This window comes from Quercus lobata, chromosome 11 (assembly GCF_001633185.2).
Source record: "Quercus lobata isolate SW786 chromosome 11, ValleyOak3.0 Primary Assembly, whole genome shotgun sequence".
In the NCBI taxonomy this organism is placed as follows: Eukaryota; Viridiplantae; Streptophyta; class Magnoliopsida; order Fagales; family Fagaceae; genus Quercus; species Quercus lobata.
This window is the reverse complement of record NC_044914.1, coordinates 56805423-56824744: the sequence shown is the minus strand read 5'-3', so window position 1 is coordinate 56824744 and position 19322 is coordinate 56805423. Positions and strand designations below refer to the sequence as shown.

The window sequence follows — 19322 nt, the reverse complement described above, 5'->3', positions numbered from 1 at the left end:
ATTATATAAACTTAGAATTGGATGGTATGAATGTGTAAATAAGTCCATTTCATATTAAATTACTATTTATAGTTTATTGATAATATCAACCGACTATTTTTAATAAAAATATTCATATATTTAGATAGTGATAAAAAAATCTAATTATGATTTTATTATATATGAGAAAATAATAAATTAATTAACTCGTAAACAAGCTTAAGTTCATTTTTTTTGCCGAGCTTGTTCGAAAATAATCCGAGTGGAATGTCAAAAGACCAATGGTTAACACACCACATCATGAGTGTTGTAGAATCAAGACTCTCATCTTCTATCTTCTACTACAAAATAAACGTATGGTCTGCGATGCAAAGCTAAGCTTGTATTCAAAAACACCCTCCAATCATGAATGTGATTGGATCCGGTGGACTGTCATCTATGCATCAAATCACCTCCCAATCTGACCAAAATGACTTGGTAACTATAGCATTTGCCCCACTGGTGGTTAGAAGTTCAATGACAATGACGTATAGCAGACTTTAGACTATGCCATAAAAAACAACATCCATTCCAGAATGGTAGCTACTTTACTAAAGATTTTTTTTTTTTTGAGAAAGTACTTTACTAAAGATGGCTTAGTAATACTTATTTTTTATTTAATTAGTTAGCCTCCACAGTAGATGTATTAAATGTACCAAATGTCAAATATTTAGTGTGTGTTTGGGTTGGACTTGTTGCGTTGCGTTGCGTTTCTGGTTCACGGACCCACAAATTACACTTTTTATCAACTTTTTTATTAAAAATAGGTCCCACGGTACTATTCACACATTTAAAAATTATTTTGCTACAGTGTTTTCAGTTTTAAGTTTTCAGTTTCAGCAAAATAAGTTCTATCCAAACAGACCCTTAGTACATTTAACACACCAAACATCAAAAAACTTCCTTTATGAGATATTTCAAATCTCATAATTTTTGTCACATGTAAACAGTACTGTTCCATTTTGGAACGGTTCAGACAAGAATGCTAAAAAAAAATTAATTTTTTATTTATTTCTCTCATATCCTTTTTGACTTTCTCTCTTCTCTCTCTTTCTTGGTGTTTGGTGGGAAGAATTAATATATTATTTTAATGTCTAGTAAATATTATTTTAATGTAGAGAATTGAATGATAAAACATCTGATAAATGGGATGTTATAAAATGATTTGAAAAAATAATAAAATAAGTTTTTGGTGAGATGTTATAAAATGATGTGAAAAAATAATAAAATAAGCTTTTGGTGTGTCAAAATGACATTTTTTTTTTTTAAACATCTACCGAGGATGCTAATGTTACAAACAAAACAACACACTAAACTACCATTTTTTTTTTTCTTATAAAGACATATTTGTATTTGTTCTTTTAACTCAAATCCAAAAGATACGGAATTGGAACTAAGAAAGGGCGTACGATATTGCGGCACAGGTATCAACATTTCACATTCCAATTCCTATCAAATCAAACTTATCTATTGCAGAAACATTAGTTTCAACACCTAGTCCTCATATCTTTGTCATCACTTTCATGCTTACATACAGAATCGCCTAGAGCCATCTTTCATTGAGTGTTAAGGATGGATATTTTTTATTCAAATTCATAACCATTCCATGCGTTTAAATGACAGAAAATAGATGCTCTGTGACCAATCCAAGGAAGGGAGACTTACTTATTGCATTCATAACATTATAAAATGGTAGATAGTATACTAAAGATGGAACCTTCATAATCAAATCAACTGCTCTTGACAACAGAAAAAAAACATTCTGAAAAAATATATGGATGAACTAATTTTTAGAAACAGCCGGTCAAAACTGTGAATTCTCAGTTTGATATAGCAGCAGCAGATTCCAAAGGAGACTGATCCTTTATTAATGCTTCCCAGTCAAGTTGCCTCAGCATTTTGAACCTCTCATCCAATGTCACAAACCCAGCTTCTGGAGCAACAACACCACAGGTTTCAGCTCTATGGAGTAAAAGAACACTTGCACCCATATCCGGGCCATGGAGTTTTCCTGTTAGCAACACTCGCAGAGGCATGAAGAGTGATTTCCCCTGTGATAAGGATGAAAGTAGACAGATTTTCAGTTCATGGCCAGATACTGTAAGTAGAATAAATATATCACTCTCTAATTAAAGACCACCTTGCGCTTTAGCGATTTGCCAAAGTTCTTCACCCACTTCTGCCAGCCAGCATGCCCTTCTTCAAGAGCACCAAGGAGTTCACCACTGTCATAGGCAGCTATGAGGTCGGCTGATAATTCAGAAAGCTTATCTTCTAAGACAGGTTTAGCTTCAGGACTGCAGAGAGCAAAAGAATTTGTAATTGGATATGGTTGTGTTCTTAGGGGCCAAACCTATTTTGAAGCATTTTTTTTTTTATTACAGTTAACATTCTCCCAAACGGTACTTATAGCAATAATTAAGTGAAATAAAATCCAGTAGAAAAGCATATTTATAGATGACAAAATGTGTATTCCACTAAGAAAATACGAAAGAGATTATCAGGCCGAAAAAAAGATGACATATGACAACAGAATTAAGTGCAAGGTATATAACCTGTTTAAAGTATCAAGTAAAGGATAAGATATCAAGTTTGAGAGTGCTTTGTCTGCATCTGTTATCAAGTGAATCCCATCCTTGAGCAGCTGAACCGCTTCCTATTATACAAAATTATATTTCAACTATTACAACATGCTTGCTTTGCTTGATTATAGAATATTAAGACATCATAAAACCAAAATGAAATAAATTATCCACAGTAACCTGTCTTTCTGCAGCAGACCACATAATCCCATAATTTAAAAAACAGTATAATCCACAACAATGCCAAGGATTACAAGATCACCTTAAATCTAAACAGAAAAAAGAAATTCTCTAACTTGAAGTTTAGAATTATAATTCAATGCAATCAAAAGATTTTAATACTAAAGAGTCTTACTAGGATAAATGTCCCCTCCGACTCTGTGAGGATACCAGTGCTTTTCCAGCGCTCACCAACAAGCTTGGTCAACTCCTCTGATGGTAGTGCTCCTAAATGCTGACCATTCATCCACCTTTAATTTGAACATATACGAGAACCTATTAGGCAGCTACTATACACAATAATAACTTGCATACTATTAGACAGTTAACCTCCAATACATCCACAATTTAGAAATAGTCTCGCTCATTCAAAAATATAATAAACCATCTTTTGTTTTTAGTGACAGGCAGCCCAAATTATCGAGAAACAATCAAAATCAAATCATGGAAATCAAAATTTGAAATTTGGAATATTACACAATATATGCAACCATCAGAAAATGTAAACAAACATGCCATTGAATAACTTTTTTTTTTGATAAATCCATTGCATAACATTTTTTAAACTCTACATCTTCAAGTCAAAGGGACTGCTTGCTGGGTGTAACAAACAAATAGGTTTTCTCAGCATATGGTAACCGAAAAGCCATATTTACCTTAACTTAGTAGAATCAAAGATAGCACCACCTTTGTTGACACGACCAATTGAGAATTTTTCAACTGTAAATTGCAAAAATATATTCAGGTAAGAAATTGATCAAAAGAAAAATAAATGCACACACAAATTTTATATTTTTTTTATCCACATGAGCCTATTAGCATGGTTCTAGAGAGAGAGAGGGAGAAAGAGGATTCAAAATCACTAACCAAGTTGCTCAAGGGTGAAAAATTCATTTTCAGTGCCATCTCCCCAACCTAAAAGTGCCAAGTAGTTCACCATTGCTTGGGGTAGATATCCCATCTCCCTGAACTGTTAGATGGTAGTAAAATTCGAAATGTTTATCCTTATAAAAATATAGGCTAACAAGAAAAGGCTAATGACCAAAAAGGAGAGCACAAGAACAACTCATAATCCAACTTCTGCATGAAGTACAAATTCAACCAATAAAGATTAATTACCTGACCCACAGAAGTTGCACCATGCCGTTTTGACAGCTTACTCCGATCAGGTGCAAGAATTAAGGAAACATGTGCAAAAGAAGGCATTGAGAATCCCAAAGCCTGTAGTAGAATAATGTATAGAGACCAAAATCAGTTTCTCTCTGTTGTTAAAAAATAAATAAAAAAACATGGAAAAGCAGGAAAAAGATTAAGATTTTTAACAGTACCTTATATATCAGTGCTTGCCTTAAAGTATTTGGTAAATGTTCCTCTGCCCTGAAAATGCAAGTTTTGAAAGAATAAGATGTCTTAACATAACATGGACCACAACCAGGGTAAAGAAAAATTAAAAATTAGAGATGGTAAACTTGCTACGTTTACAAACAGGTAAATAGCAAATTTCCCTTAATTTTAAGGAGGTTGGACATAATACCTTATAACATGTGATATAGCCATGGTAGCATCATCAACTGTGACACAAAAATTGTAAACAGGTTGCCCATTGCTCCTCATTATTACAAAATCTCCAAGTGTGTCCAAGTTCCAACTAACCTTCATTTCACTATCAAACAAAGTTAACATCCTACACAACTTGATTTAACATTATGTTATTAGCTACATCCACTAGATTATTTACTTAAAGTTTATGGTTGGCAGAGCAAAAGCCCATCTGATAATTTGAAAAGCCCCAAAGAAAATGAAAAATGAAAAATAAAATAAAATGGTAATATAAGAAGACTACAGGGAGCCCAAAAAATGTAAAGAACTAACTTCGCCTCGTATAAGGTCATTAATTTTCAAACTCCCATCCTTTGGCACACGAAACCGATATGTATAAGGGGTTCCCTTTGCCAGCTCCTCTTGTACTTCTTCATCAGTTGCAGTTGCCCACTTTCCAGTGTATACAGGAGGCAGCTGCTTTAGTTTTGCAATCTCCTTCATTTTTTCCAGTTCCTGATGAAAATAATGATAAGAACATATAAGTAGAAAATACATTTTCACAAAACCCCCTAAACTTTGACCAGAAAGATAAGTTGAGATAGAAGATGGAAACTACTAAAAACCAAAAAACATGCATTCCAGAACGCAAAAAGATTGTGCTAATAAGGCTTGTAGTCCAAATAAATGACTACCTGACAATTAAAACCAAAAGGTACTAGTTTTGCTGAAACAGCATGGTGAAGGGGGGGAAAAAAAGATTTATGCTCTCAACCAATGTGAGTGAAGGAGAGAGAGAGCTAAGAATGAAAATAAAGATTTTAGCCATGCTATACATTAAAGAAAATATGAGTAACTTATCAACAGTAAGTCTTTATTAAAGCCAATTACAAGTTCATTTTTTCATCAAAAACAACTTTTCATTACTCCATTGTCATAACTCGTAAGTAATACCAACACAAGCTTCAAAGTTTAATGCCGATTACCTCATTGGAACAAAAGCAACGATAAACATAACCAGAGTCTAAAAGTTTCTCAGCATGTTGCTTGTACAGAGAGTTTCTTTCGGATTGTCGGTATGGACCATAGTCTCCACCAACACCAGGACCTACAAAGTATAAAACAGAATATTACTAAGAGTTTATATCTTAATCAATTGATTCACCTTTTGCTCAGAAGTATAAGGACATCAATGTGCTACTACATATAATTTAATAAAGGAAGCAGGCAAGTCAAAAACACAGACAGAATTGTATAAAAACCAAATGAAAACAAGCAATGCTAATTATGAGTAGACAAAGACAATTATCACTCAACTCCAACTCTATCTCAGTATCCAACTCTCTATCATAGCTAAGAATGTGTGCAAGATAAACAAATAAATACAATTAAGTCTTGTGATACAAAAAATTTCACCTTAGTTCATAATAAAAGTAGCATAGCATAGGTGAAAAAAGCAAATAAGTGTTAAACAAGTTAACAAATTGATTGTATTGCTGCTACACAATATAAGTAGCATAGAATTGGGAATGCTTAACAGTAACTGAAAATTGGATCCCAAAGTGAGAAGAAAAGAATAATAATAAAAGGGAAAAGGGAAAAGGGGAAGGGGGTGGGTACCTTCATCCCAGTGAAGACCGAGCCAAGAGAGATCTCGCAAGAGGGCATCCTCAGATTCTTTAGTGGACCTCTCCAAGTCAGTGTCTTCAATTCTCAACACAAATTTGCCACCTTTGGACCTTGCGAACAGGTAATTGAAGAGCGCAGTTCGAGCTCCACCCACGTGGAGGTTCCCTGTTGGCGAAGGAGCGAAACGCACGCGGACTGCTTTATCCTCTGCAGTGGCCGAGATTGAGAAACTCCTGCGAAAGCGTTTGTGAAAAAAGAGACAGGATTGGCGGAAAATGGAAGGAGGAGCAACCTCACGGATTATTCTAATCCTCATCCACGACGGCGTTGTTCCTATTAAGGTCGTTGCCATTCTTCTCAATCTCAATCCCAAATTCAATTCTGTGAATCTGTGATCCTATCCTTCCTATGTACTATGTGCTATGTCTATGCCTCGCGTTTTTGCCGTTAGCTTCACCCAACAGCGCTTTATCTTATGCTTATGTTACTCTCTCTCTCTGTCTCTCACTAAATCACGCTGTCTGTCACGTGCTACTTTAAAACACATCAATGGCAAAACAGAAGAAAGAGAAATAACAGTTGGTGTGTTAACTCTTAAAAAAATCCATATCACATCCGATCTTCAGTCCAAACCGCCACACTCCACCAAAGGATGAGGGCGGTGTTGTTGATCGGAGAAAGAGGCAGATAAGAGAGAGAAAAAGAGGAACATAGGGAGAGAGAAAACTTAATATGTCATGGACGTTTTTTAACCCTTGGATTTTATGTGTGATACGTGTCAGTCATCTAAATTAAAATTGGAGTAAACAAGTGCAATGCACATATCAGTTTATTAGAGCAATTTGGGCGAAAATGGGTAATTACCCATTAAAAATAAACTATTTAGTTAGTAGGGTCCATTTACAAACTATATATATTTTTAGCAACTCGAGTCTCAAAGAGTCGATTTTGAGCCCCTAAATCGACCCTCTAAGGCTCGATTTTCATGGATTGTTCCTGTCTGATGTGGCAGTTTGTCCAGGTGGCGTCTACATGGAAATCGAGTCTTAGAGACTCGATTTCCAACCCAAAAATAAAATATTAATGACCCCAACCCAAAATGCAGAAACAGCGGAAAAAAAGGCAGAAAGAAAGAAAAAAAAAAGAAAGAGAAGAAGAAGAAGAAGAAGGAATGGCGACACAGACAGATCCAGGCCGGCGACCCAGGCCGTGCGCAACTAGGTCGCCGCGCAACCCAGGTCGCACCGCGACCCAGGTCGCGGTGCGATCTGGGTTTTTTTTTTTTTTTTTTTCCTTTCTTCTCTGATGAACGCGTTGTTGTGGTTTTCCTGCTGCCCTTGTGGTTTTTTTTGTTTTCATTTTAAAGGTAAATCGAGTCTTAGAAACTCGATTTTCATGTAGACGCCACGTGGAAAAAGTGCCACATCAGACAGGAACAATCCATGAAAATCGAGCCTTAGATGCTCGATTTAGGGGCCCAAAATCGAGTCTTTGAGACTCGAGTTGCTAAAAATATATATAGTTTGTAAACGGATCCTAGTAACTAAATAGTTTGTTTTTAATGGGTAATTACCCATATTCGCCGAGCAATTTGTAGACGTTGGCTTTCTAACTAATATTTCAAAACAAAAGAAGACTAGCTCCATTTGAAAGTAAAATATAAAGAAATTTAAATATAAGAATGCCTTTACAGCAACAATCTCATATAGTATATAACAACACCCAGATTCAAAATCAATCTGGCCATGTATTTATTTAAAATCAATCTCTCCCATTTGGTTGCAAAACACTTTTTTTTTTAATTGACATAAATAAAATTTGTAGTGGTTTTAGGCTTTTAGAATTTTACAGAGCAAACACTATTTAGAAATCCAACTCAACCATTTTTTAAAAGTGAAATAATTATATTAAGGGTCTATTTAAATACTGTTTATTGCTGAAAACTAAAAACTTATTATTGAAAATACTATAGTAAAATAAGTTTAAATATATAAATAATACTGTAGGACCAGTTTTAAAGGAAAGTTTATCTATCACTATATTTAATGATTGTGTCGCGAGCAAAATGGTCCGTACAAAAGAGCGTGTGCTCTCTAGAGAGGAGGAAGCCGAACTTGAACGGAGCAACAAGAAAGTAAAGGATGTCCGTCATGCAGGTTTCTCATCTAGTCATGGGGGTGGCGGCCATTTTAATGGGCAAACCAGTGTTTCATGTCCCTCTGAGACGCAAACTTTCAAAGATAAGCTCCTCGGGGAGATATCAGGAGCGTATAACCAAGCTTTTTCCTTTGATGAACAAATGGACCCTGCCATTGAGTCAGACGATGAGATTGAAGAGCTCAGAGAAGGTTTTGCTGCTATTAAGCTATCAAAGGAGGTCAAACATCGCATTTGAACGGTTTGGGCGAAATCACTCATTGTGAAGGTCTATGGTCGCTCAGTGGGATTCAACTTCATTCAGTCTAAACTTAATGCGCTCTGGAAACCCACGGGGAGGATGGATGTGATTGATTTGGGGAAGGAGTTTTTCTTAACTCGCTTCAGATGTAAGGAAGACCATGAAATGGTTCTAAGAAAAGGTCTGTGGTTCGTGGGAGAACATTTTCTCTCGATACGGCCATGGGAGCCAAATTTCAAACCTTCGTCCACGAATGTTTCTTACATTGCTGTGTGGATAAGGCTCAATGAGCTGCCCATTGAGTATTATGAAATGGAGGTCCTTTCTCAGATCGGTAACTTAGTTGGAAAAATTCTCAGGATTGATACGTATACGGCAAATGAAGCGAGGGGCTGTTTTGCTAGATTATGCGTTCAGGTGGACGTGGATAAGCCGCTTGTCACCACCGTTCTCCTTGGAGGTATTCACCAGGCAGTAAATTATAAAGGTATACACAAGCTCTGTTTCTCATGCTGACGGATCGGTCACCGGAAGGAGGCTTGTCCGTATTTGATCCGTAGTAATGCCCAGCTAGACAAGGACGATAGCGACAAGGACGGTAGTGACAAAAAGGAGGATTCAGCAGGCAGTACACACGTTGAATGTGACCATGTGGACCCTAAGGCAGGGGTGGAGCCAACGTCCCCTGACCAAAAGGACACGTATGGTCCGTGGGTGGTGGTTACCAGAAAACGACAAGGTAATAGAGCAGCAAAGAGCACGTCTAACACTAGTGGATTTGGGTACCTCAGAGTGAGTGGTGGCAACGCTTTTCTAAGTGTGGGTCATAAGCAGAATGTTGGTGTTGCTGGCAAAAGAAAGCCAGAAGAGGCTCCTACGTCCTTGAAGGCCCATTCCTTCAAAGCCCAAGAGCACTATACAGGCCCAAAGCATGTGCAATCAGATCAGGAAGGTGTCCTTCAAGCTGAGTTAAGTAATTTGGGCCAATTTTCCAATGGAACTTCAACTCCTTTGGCCCATTGCACTTCTGTGAAAAGTAAAAAAGAGTTAGCCCGAAATAGGGCTCTAAGTTCCCTGGGCAACGTAGCAGTAGATGTTACTAGCAACTAGAAGCTTCCTATTTTAGAGCAGCCTTCCTCAAAAATTTCTTTTGACAGCAAAAAGGGATGGGATGAGAATTTCCAGTTCAACACTCTAGCAAATGACGAGGTGGGTATTAATGTGCGTAGGAGCAGTCATAGTGTGGCCGGAGATAATGGTGACATCGAGTTGTGCGAAGATCAGGGGAAAAGAGAAGGCGAGGGAGATCTGAGAAGGGATCGCGTTGGTACCGGATCTGTGCAAGAGTTTCATGACCATGTGGCTCGTGGTGATGTTGATTATGGAAGCCGGGATACTTGTACGCTGCCTCAAGAGCAGCAAGTCCATACCCAGGACGGTACAAGTGCTATTACGCATGGGGTTGGGATTTCTAGAAGTCCGGTTAAGCTTGCTAAGGATTTTGCAGGCAGCGATGAAGCTATTGATGTTGGGATGGAAGTGGAATGAGGTGGGGCTGCCTCTTCCCACCTCTGAAGAGGTTCTCTTTTCTTTCTTTATCAGTGTGATGAATTACATCATTTGGAATAGCAGGGGTTCTCTGAAGCCCAACTTTCAGAGTCATGTTAGAGAGCTTGCTCGTGTGTATGATCCAGCAATTTTTGTGATAATGGAGACCCGTCTTGGAGGGGAGAGAGCTAAGGATATTACAGACCGTTGCAATTCACACGGATACTATTGGTTGGTCTGGAGGGTTGTGGCTCTTATGGAACTCAGACTTAGTAGAAGTTATTCTTTTGTCTAAAACAGAGCAGGAAATTCATGTTACTGTAAAGGTACGCTCTTCTAACATTTCTTGGCTTTTTTAAGCAGTTTATGCCAGTCCTAGATTTGCTGAGAGGTCTATTCTTTGGAATAATTTGATGAATGTTGCAGAATTGCATAGTCTTCCCTGGATTATTGTAAGGGATTTTAATGAGCCTATTGTTAGTGATGATAAGTTAGGGGGTAGACCTGTGAGCATTAGTAGATCACTTCTCCTTAAAGATTGTTTAGATAAGTGTAATATGATTGATTTGGGATTTTCGGGGTCTCGGTTTACCTGGACTAATCGAAGGGATGCTCATGTTCTCATTCAAGAGAGAATCGATAGATTCTTTGTCAATCCGGAATGGTGCACTCTGTATCCCGAAGCCAAGGTCTCCCACCTTACTAGATGCCATTCCGATCATTGTCCGGTTTTGCTACGGATTGCCCCTAGTGGGTGGACCAGACGGACTCATCTGTTCAAGTTTCAAAGTTTTTGGCTCTCGGACCCCTCCTTTCCTCGGGTGGTTCAGAAGGCGTGGACTAACGCCCCTCACCTTCAGGAAGCTATCAAGGCTTTTATTCGAGATGCCTCGGACTGGAATAGGACTCACTTCGGAAATATTTTTGCTAGGAAAAGGAGATTAATGGCCAGGTTGGATGGCATTCAAAGGGCATTAGCCTTGAGACCTCTGGTATCCCTAGTCGAGTTAGAAAGGAAGCTTCAGGCTGATTTGTATTGTGTTCTAAGGCAGGAAGAAGAGTTATGGGCTTTAAAGTCTAGGGTGAACTGGTTGATTTCTGGTGACCGGAATACGTCTTTCTTCCATGTGTCCACTCTGGTGAGGAGAAGAAGAAACTCCATGACTTCTATCATGTCCAAAGAAGGGGAATGGGTGCATGATGAGATGGCAGTTAAGGAAGTTATTAGGGACGGGTTTTCTGAGCTTTATACATATTCTCTAAGCTTCTCCCCTCTTGAGATTAATGCAGTGTCTGCCTGGCAAAATCGGCTCTCTGATGAGGATCGGGACAGTATTGATAAGGCTGTGTCAGATGAAGAGATTAAGAATGGTCTTTGGTCTCTCAAAGCCTTTAAAGCCCCTGGCCCAGATGGGCTTCATGCAGGCTTCTTCTAACGTTTTTGGCTCACAGTGGGTTCTTCTGTGAAGGAGGAAGTAAAAAGAATTTTTGCTAACCGGGAAGTTTCGGAGGAAGTTAACAAGACCCTTATTGTTCTTATTCCCAAGATCCCTGGTCCAGAAACGCTCAGCAACTATCGCCCAATTAGTTTGTGCAATACGATATACAAGATAGTCTCTAAAATTTTGGTTGCCAGATTAAGACCCTTGCTTGGTAATATTATATCGCCTCTTCAATCTGCTTTTGTTCCAGAGCGAAGGGGTACAGATAATGCTATTATTGCCCAAGAGCTCATCCATACCATAAGCAGGAAGAAGGGTAGGTCTGGTTTCATGGCAATTAAAATTGATCTCGGGAAAGCCTATGACAAGCTTGAGTGGAGCTTTATCAGATTTATGCTCAACAGGATTAACCTTTCGCAAAGCCTTATAAAGCTGATTATGAGTTGTATTTCTACTGTGTCTACTTCGATCTTGGTTAATGGGGGGACTTTGGATCCTATTTTTCCCTCCAGAGGCATAAGGCAAGGGGATCCGTTATCTCCGTATATGTTTATTCTCTGTATGGATTTCCTAGGGCAGCTTATTGAAGAAGAATGTAGCAAGAAAAGATGGAATCCAGTTCGGGCATCTAAGAGTGGTTTGGCTTTCTCTCATCTCTTTTTTGCGGATGACCTTGTTCTTTTCGCTAGAGCTAATCAAGCTAATTGTTTGGTGATAAGAGAGGTGCTGAATGAGTTTTGTAGTAAATCCAGGCAATCTGTGAGTGGGGCAAAATCGAGGGTCTACTTTTCCCCAAATGTTGGTAGAGATGATAGGGAGTCTCTTCGTGATATTTTGGGTTTTCAATTGACTCCTAACCTTGGGAAATATCTTGGCATTCCTTTAAAGCATCCGGGGGCTTCGACTAATGATTTTAATTTTATTCTGGACCGTGTGAAGCAAAAGATGTCTGGCTGGAAAGCAAATTTGTTGTCCTTAGCTGGTAAAGCTGTGCTAGTTAAGCATGTTTCCTCAACTATTCCCAATTATGTTATGCAATGCAATCATCACCCAGGGAAAATCATTGATGGGATTGATAGAGTTAATAGGAACTTTTTGAGGGGTTCTTCGGATACGGTAAGGAAGATGCATTGGGTGGGCTGGGATAAAGTTAGTCAGCCAAAGAAGGAAGGTAGCTTGGGTCTCCAAACAGCTAGGGGTAGGAATTTAGCTTTGCTAGCAAAGCTAAATTGGAGATTTCAAACGAAAGGCGACTCTTTATGGGTTAAAGTGCTTAAGGGGAAATATTGTAATGCTCGGAGATTAAGCTCAAGAAACGGAGATAAGCTTCCTTGTTCCAGAATCTGGTCGGCAATGAAAAAGGGGTCAGTAGTTTTCAAAAAAGGGGTGAGATGGACAATCGGCCGAGAGAGTAACCTTAGTTTCTGGGAGGATAACTGGACCAAGTTTGGGCCTCTCTAGCAGGTCATCCAAGGTCTTATTCAAGGTGATTGTGTGGACCTAAGGGTAAGGGATGTGGTGTCAGCAGATGGGTGGAATTGGGCTGCAACTTCTTTTGAGCTTCCAGATTATTTAAAGCTGGAATTACAAGCCATTCCATTTGCTGTGGCTTCTCGGGGGTGTGATAAGTTGGCTTGGAAAGACTCGGAGCATGGTATGTTTACCCTTGGGTCAGCATACAAGATATCAATGAACTAGGATAGGCAGATCAGTTTTGGGGGAAACTGGATTTGGAAGGTGAAGATTTTGCCTAGGATTCAATACTTTGTGTGGTTATGCCTTCATAATAGCATTGGGGTGAGGGAGTGCTTGGCGAGGAGAGGTATTGTGACTAAGAGTGGTTGTCCCCTCTGTTATTCTGGCAGCGAGTCCATTATCCATGCACTCCTGGATTGTGTTGTTGTGAAGCCCGTGTGGTTCCAGCTGGGTAGTAATAGGCTTTCTAATCAGTTCTTCACCAGCAACGTCTCTGTTTGGCTAGAAGAAAATGGCACTAACCACTAGGTCCGTGATCTTCATAATATTCCTTGGAGTACAACTTTTCTTTTTGCTATTTGGAGTATTTGGAAACACAGGAACCAATTTTTATTTAAAAACCAAGGGCCTAATCCTCAGCTTGCAAACATCATCAAGCGGAGTGTTCTAGAATTCTCTTTCTGTGCCGCTTCTACCAGGGAAGCTTCTACTCGTGTTCCTAAATCGGTCCGTTGGACAAGACCAGATTTGGATTGGGTGAAATTGAATACCGATGGGTCTTCTCTTGGCAATCCGAGTATTGCAGGTGGTGGGGGGTTGATCCGTGATGATAATGGGAGATGGATTGTGGGCTTTTCTCGCAGAATAGGGGTGACTTCTTGCTTCCTTGCTGAGCTGTGGGCTCTTAGGGATGGATTGAGCCTTTGTGTCAGCCGTAAGTTCCATGTTGTTGAAGTTGAGATTGATGCTAAGGCGATCGTGGATGCGTTGAATAACCCAAGGTATTCCAACCTTTTTGTTTCGGCCATCATGGATGATTGTAGGACTTTGCTTTCTCAGATTCCCCGGACGTGTTTCAGGCACTGTTATCGTGAGATGAATAGATTTGCGGATGCGTTAGCTCGCAAGGGTGGCTGCCAAGCTGCTGGTTTTTTGATTTTTGAAAGTCCGCCTGTGGACATTTCTAGTTTAGTTGATTTTGACTTGAGTGGTTTGTATTTGAGTAGGCTCTGCCCTACTCCTCCTTTGTCGTTCTAGTTTATGAAAGTTCCTTTTAACCCAAAAAAAATATTTACGAGTCTTATAAACAGTGCAATGAACCTAAGAAAAAAAAGGTCAAACCCGGACGTGGGTTGTTTTCGGTGCAATCAAACTCAGCTTAAAAAGATAATAATAAATAAATAGAGAGAGACAACAGAGTGGAGGGTATATGTCTCAAGCTAATTAGTTTATTCAGTTAATGGAATGAGGCACTTCCCATTACTCCCACTAGTAACCTGTTCCTGGTTTTATTATCTCACTCCTGATCCTTTCCCCTTTCTCTCCAAACTCCAAACCCTACAGCTACAACCTCCATCACCAATGGCCTCTCAGTCTCACCCTTATCTCAATGGTGACTCCAATACCCACATCCCAAAAAAGCCAAAGCTTTCATCTTTATCCTCTTCTTTCATCACAGAAGCTGAAATCCAATCAGAATTCAGCCACCACGACTCCACCATAGCTCGCATCAACAATGGCTCTTTTGGCTGTTGCCCTTCCTCCATTTCCAACTCCCAGCAACACCTCCAACTCCAGTTCCTTAGCCAGCCCGATCACTTCTACTTCTCCCACCTCAAACCCGGCATTCTCCGCTCCCGCACCCTCCTCCAAAGCCTCATCAATGCCCAACACCTCGACGAAATCTCCATCGTCGATAATGCCACCACTGCAGCTGCTATCGTCCTCCAAAACATCGCCTGGAGCTTCGCCGAAGGAAAATTCAATCAAGGAGATGTTGCCATTATGCTTCACTATGCTTATGGTGCTGTAAAGAAGTCCATTGAGGCCTATCTCACACGTGCTGGCGGGCATGTTATTGAGGTACATTTGCCTTTTCCTGTAAATTCTAATGAAGAGATTGTGTTTGAATTTAGGAAGGCTTTAGAGAAAGGAAAAGAGAATGGTAGGAAAGTGAGGTTAGCTGTGATTGATCATATAACTTCAATGCCGACTGTAGTTATACCTGTTAAGGAATTGGTTAGGATTTGTAGGGAGGAAGGTGTGGATCAAGTTTTTGTGGATGCAACTCATGGGATTGGGTGTACCGATGTTGATATGCAAGACATTGGTGCTGATTTTTACACTAGTAATTTGCATAAGTGGTTCTTTTGCCCGCCTTCCATTGCATTTTTGTATTGTAGGAAGTCGTCCCAGTGCTTAGACCTGCACCATCCGGTCGTGACTCACGAGTATGGAAATGGGTTGGCCGTGGAAAGTGCTTGGATTGGGGCTAGGGACTATAGTGCTCAGTTGGTGGTTCCCAAGGTGTTTGAGTTTGTTGATAGGTTCGAGGGTGGTATTGAGGGGATCAAGAAGAGGAATCATGAGAATGTTGTGAAGATGGGACAGATGTTGGCAAAAGTGTGGGGTACGAATCTTGGATGCCCTCCAGAGATGTGTGCCAGCATGATCATGGTTGGGTTGCCAGCTTGTTTAGGGATTTCAAGTGATTTGGATACTTTGAAGTTGAGAACACATTTGAGGGATAAGTTTGGTGTGGAAGTGCCTATTTATTACAGGGCACCGAAAGATGGGGAGGTTGATTTGGTAACTGGCTATGCAAGGATTTCTTATCAAGTCTACAACAAAGTCGATGATTATCACAAGTTCCGGGATGCAATTAATGAGCTTGTAGGCGATGGGTTCACTTGCACTCTTCTTCGTGGTTGAAGAGGTATGTTTTCCTTTCATCTACTTTTAATGATTTTATAAGCTATTTGTCAGTCCTACAAGGTACAATTTCATTTCCTTGTGTCTAGTACTCTGTTTCATCTGCTCTTTTGTGAAGTAGTCTAGTTATTATTCTGCCGAATGAGTGTGATTTCAAAGTTGTATAACTTATTTGAAACTATGGAGATGATAAGGTTGTCTTGTCATTTAGAACTCTGACTCATCTATTAATCCTATAAGTATCACTCTTCACCCTTTACTCTTCAGGTGTTTTCCAGAACTTATTGAAGTCTTCAACCTGAGCAAAAGGAAGCATTCATAATTTTTCCATAGAAACAATTTTTTTGGGTGTTTAAAAATGGCAACATTAAAAGGTGATAACAGTAGTTTAGAGCCTTTAATTATGAAATGCAACTTGATGAAATAAGTAGCACAATGAACAACAAATTTCATTGTGTTGTTTAAACTTTAAATTGGAAATTGAGTAATTTTTATTTTTATCCCTGGGAAAAACCAAAGGGATTTTCTTTTTGCTTTTTGTCTCAACTTTTTTGCAAATAGTCTAACTTTTAGCCTTTTTTTTTTTTTAATTATTATAAATAAACTAACTTTTAGCTTTTTGTAATACATTTAACATGAAAGTTACCCAAAAACATATCTATGATAAACACTATCCAAAAAGGCTACCAAAAATAGGCAAGAGCCAAACGCTCAAACGTGTTTTTTTTTCCATGCAATGTATTATGTTTGCTTATGTAGCCGACCTGTTAGCATGTGTTTTCATTTTAGGCAACTCAGTGATTATTTATCCTTAAATCACTTTATTCATAACTTGCATCTTTTCGGTCTCCTTATCTTTAAAATCTTTCATGGGCTCTTTTTAATTTGTGAACAATCCGCTTGTTCTATATCATGTCTCTTACTTGATATTAGTGGTTGGCTTAGTGGTTCCTAAGGTCTCATGATATCCATAATCTAATATCTTTCCTTTAGCACTACTAATATCTTTCCAACTTGATGTTAGATTATGGTGTCACCAAATATTGTAAGTCTTTATTTATAGGTAACATAAAATATTATTTAAAATCATAGCCAGCCCAAGTACATTGGGAATTTACTGTAGGGGCAAAAATCAGGAACCAAATTACTATGATCAAGTAAACAAGAAGGGAAAAACATTACAAATGAGACAAACCCAAACTCCATTCAAGGAGAGTATGAAAGAAAAAAAGACTTAAGCTCTAGCATAGACTATTTGCATCCCTCGATTCTAGCATTCTTTTCTCGCCGAGTACACCACATCAAGCATTGTCGCACAAGCCTCCAAATAACTATATTGCAATGTCGCCTGAACTTACCCTGCCAAGACTTGAACAACTCAATAGTCTTATTCCAAACAAACAAAACACCAAATACCACAGTTCATATTCTATGGAGCAATGAAGAAGAAGATGATTCACCGACTCCCCACAATCAAGAACAATAATACAACTTTTCCAAAGGTTATCCATTGTTAAAATCTTACCTAAAGAAGCAGACCATGAAAAGAAAGCTACCCTTGGAGGAACCCTCAATTGCCATACCATTTTCGAAGGGAAAGATATGATAGTAGGAGGGTATAAAGAAAGATAAAATCCTCAAAACCTCAAAACCTCTATTCATTGCTAGCTTCCAACAAACTTTGTCAGGACCAAGACCCCGCACAGATGAAGAGTAGACAATGTAATGTCCATAAACAAAACCAACGATTCCAGCTCCCAATCATGCACTGAACGACAAAATTGAACATCCCAATGACTCCTCCCAACAGAAAAGCACATAACCTCTGCAAGTCTGCAACACCAAATATTGAAAGTCTGGAAACTCATAACCAATTCCTTCTTTATTATCTTATTTTGGTTGGTGTTTTTAAATTTCTTAATTAATTTTAAACTTAGTATCAGTTTTGCTGTTCTTATTTTAAAAAGCTACCATCTGTTTCTTGGTTCAGTTTAAGAAATCGTGTTTTGTCATTCCTGTCAGCTAAATTTAAAACTTTTTCAATGTTGTGATGAAAAAAAAAAGGGATCAATTTAATTGACAACGGTTCAAGTTCATTTCATATTTTCATGTGCTAATAGTAAAAGTGTTTGTCTTATATTTCTGGTAACTGATAGTATGACTTGGAATATTTCATGTGTGTTTGTATCTGTGAACAGAGTTAGTTCTATTAGTACCTGTTATTATTCATGGGTATGAAACCAATGAATAATTGAATCATAGAACTCTTGTTAGCCACTTCAAACATGAGGCATAGTAGTGATAATTAATGCCTTTATGAGATAAGTGGTTTTCCCTAGAAATGTCGTGTGTTGGCATGGAGCTACTGAGATGAAAGGAGGAAGCCTTCTTTTGGTTCTTCAATCCCTCTTGTAAATGTAAATAGGTGAGCAGTATGTTTATCAGACTCCTGGTGAATTCCGTATAGCTATTGCGAATTTGTGCAATAACTTCAAAGTCATTTCTACTCATTTGTGTTGTGTTGTGTTGTGTTGTTGTCTATTTATCTTACTTCAACGAGGCACTAAATGTGGTTTTTTTTTTTTAATTTTTTTTAATTTATATAACAGATGTGTGGCTTGTGTGCTTGGCTACTTTTCATGGTTTTGCTACCATGAAATCCCAAAATAAGAGGAGAAACAAAGTGCAGAAATGGCAAGTAGCAGGGCAGAACAGTTAGCTTTCGTGATTTGAGAAATGTTTTTCAATCTGTTGGGCTCCATGAAAGCTATTCTCCCGGCCATTTGGCATTTATAAGCATTTAAATTTTTAGCTGCCAATTGAACTTTAAGTTTACATTAGTTGCTTGTGCTATCCTCTCTATGCAATGATGTAAATTTCTTTGTTGATTTTACTTTTCAACAAAGGCTAATGGAAGAGGGCATGCTCTCATCCAAATCCTTCAAATGGTTTGCTACATTTAAGTAGATAGTATATATAACTGATGATATCAGAGATTTGACTTTATGCCAATAAGCTTGGACTGCAGAAACATTGGAATGTATGCTAATGCTCAACAGGGCACAGTATTGTTTGATGGTTGATCCTTTCCATATCACTTGTCAATGTTGACTTCCTGAACTCGTTTCTCCAAAAATAGATAAGGTACCAATAAAACATTGCTATGCAAAAGTACTTGTCACATTTTTCTCCATATTATGGTATATTTCAAGTTTACAGGTGCAGTTTTACTTATTTTTCTTGGCTTTAAAAACCTTCTTTCACAAATATAGATAAATCCACTATCCCAAGGCAGCAAAACACGGTATGTTAGCAATGGAAGGGAGAGAAAAGTAAAAGGTTCTCCCCTCTCCTCTCACTTAAACATTGGGCTAATTTTTGACTTCCTTCTTAAAATATGAGAGATACTAAATGACCACAAAGATGGATGATAAATATTAAGGTGTTGTTAATAAAGAAGGCAGGAGTAATAGTTTGCAAGGCAAGGCTATAAAGTTGTAAATGTACAATCCAATTACATATAGTATAGGTGGGCTAATA

General features: G+C 38.5%; 2 protein-coding genes across 3 annotated transcripts; one reads left to right on the top strand and one right to left on the bottom strand.

Moving 5' to 3' along the window:
• Positions 1-1654: 1654 nt before the first annotated feature.
• On the bottom strand, positions 1655-6720 carry LOC115968170 (glutamate--tRNA ligase, chloroplastic/mitochondrial-like). Its single transcript, XM_031087475.1, has 12 exons — positions 5979-6720; positions 5345-5466; positions 4692-4874; positions 4354-4472; positions 4148-4196; positions 3939-4040; positions 3687-3789; positions 3476-3539; positions 2956-3070; positions 2574-2674; positions 2159-2315; positions 1655-2069 (listed from the first exon to the last, which is right to left on the bottom strand). Exons 1-12 carry the CDS (start codon positions 6337-6339, stop codon positions 1839-1841), a joined length of 1707 nt encoding a protein of 568 aa, XP_030943335.1. The 5' UTR covers positions 6340-6720; the 3' UTR covers positions 1655-1838.
• A 7581-nt stretch (positions 6721-14301) lies between these two features.
• Positions 14302-18872, top strand: LOC115968171 (probable L-cysteine desulfhydrase, chloroplastic). Of its 2 annotated transcripts, XR_004086683.1 has the most exons (3): positions 14302-15786; positions 17981-18207; positions 18392-18872. XR_004086683.1 is itself a non-coding variant. In XM_031087476.1 (2 exons), the coding sequence occupies exon 1, from the start codon at positions 14316-14318 to the stop codon at positions 15780-15782; it is 1467 nt and encodes a 488-aa protein (XP_030943336.1). In that variant the 5' UTR covers positions 14304-14315; the 3' UTR covers positions 15783-15786; positions 18392-18872. The 2 variants fall into 2 exon arrangements, 1 of the variants encoding a protein (XP_030943336.1); XM_031087476.1 differs by lacking the exon at positions 17981-18207 and having other exon boundaries at positions 14304-15786.
• Positions 18873-19322: the final 450 nt, after the last annotated feature.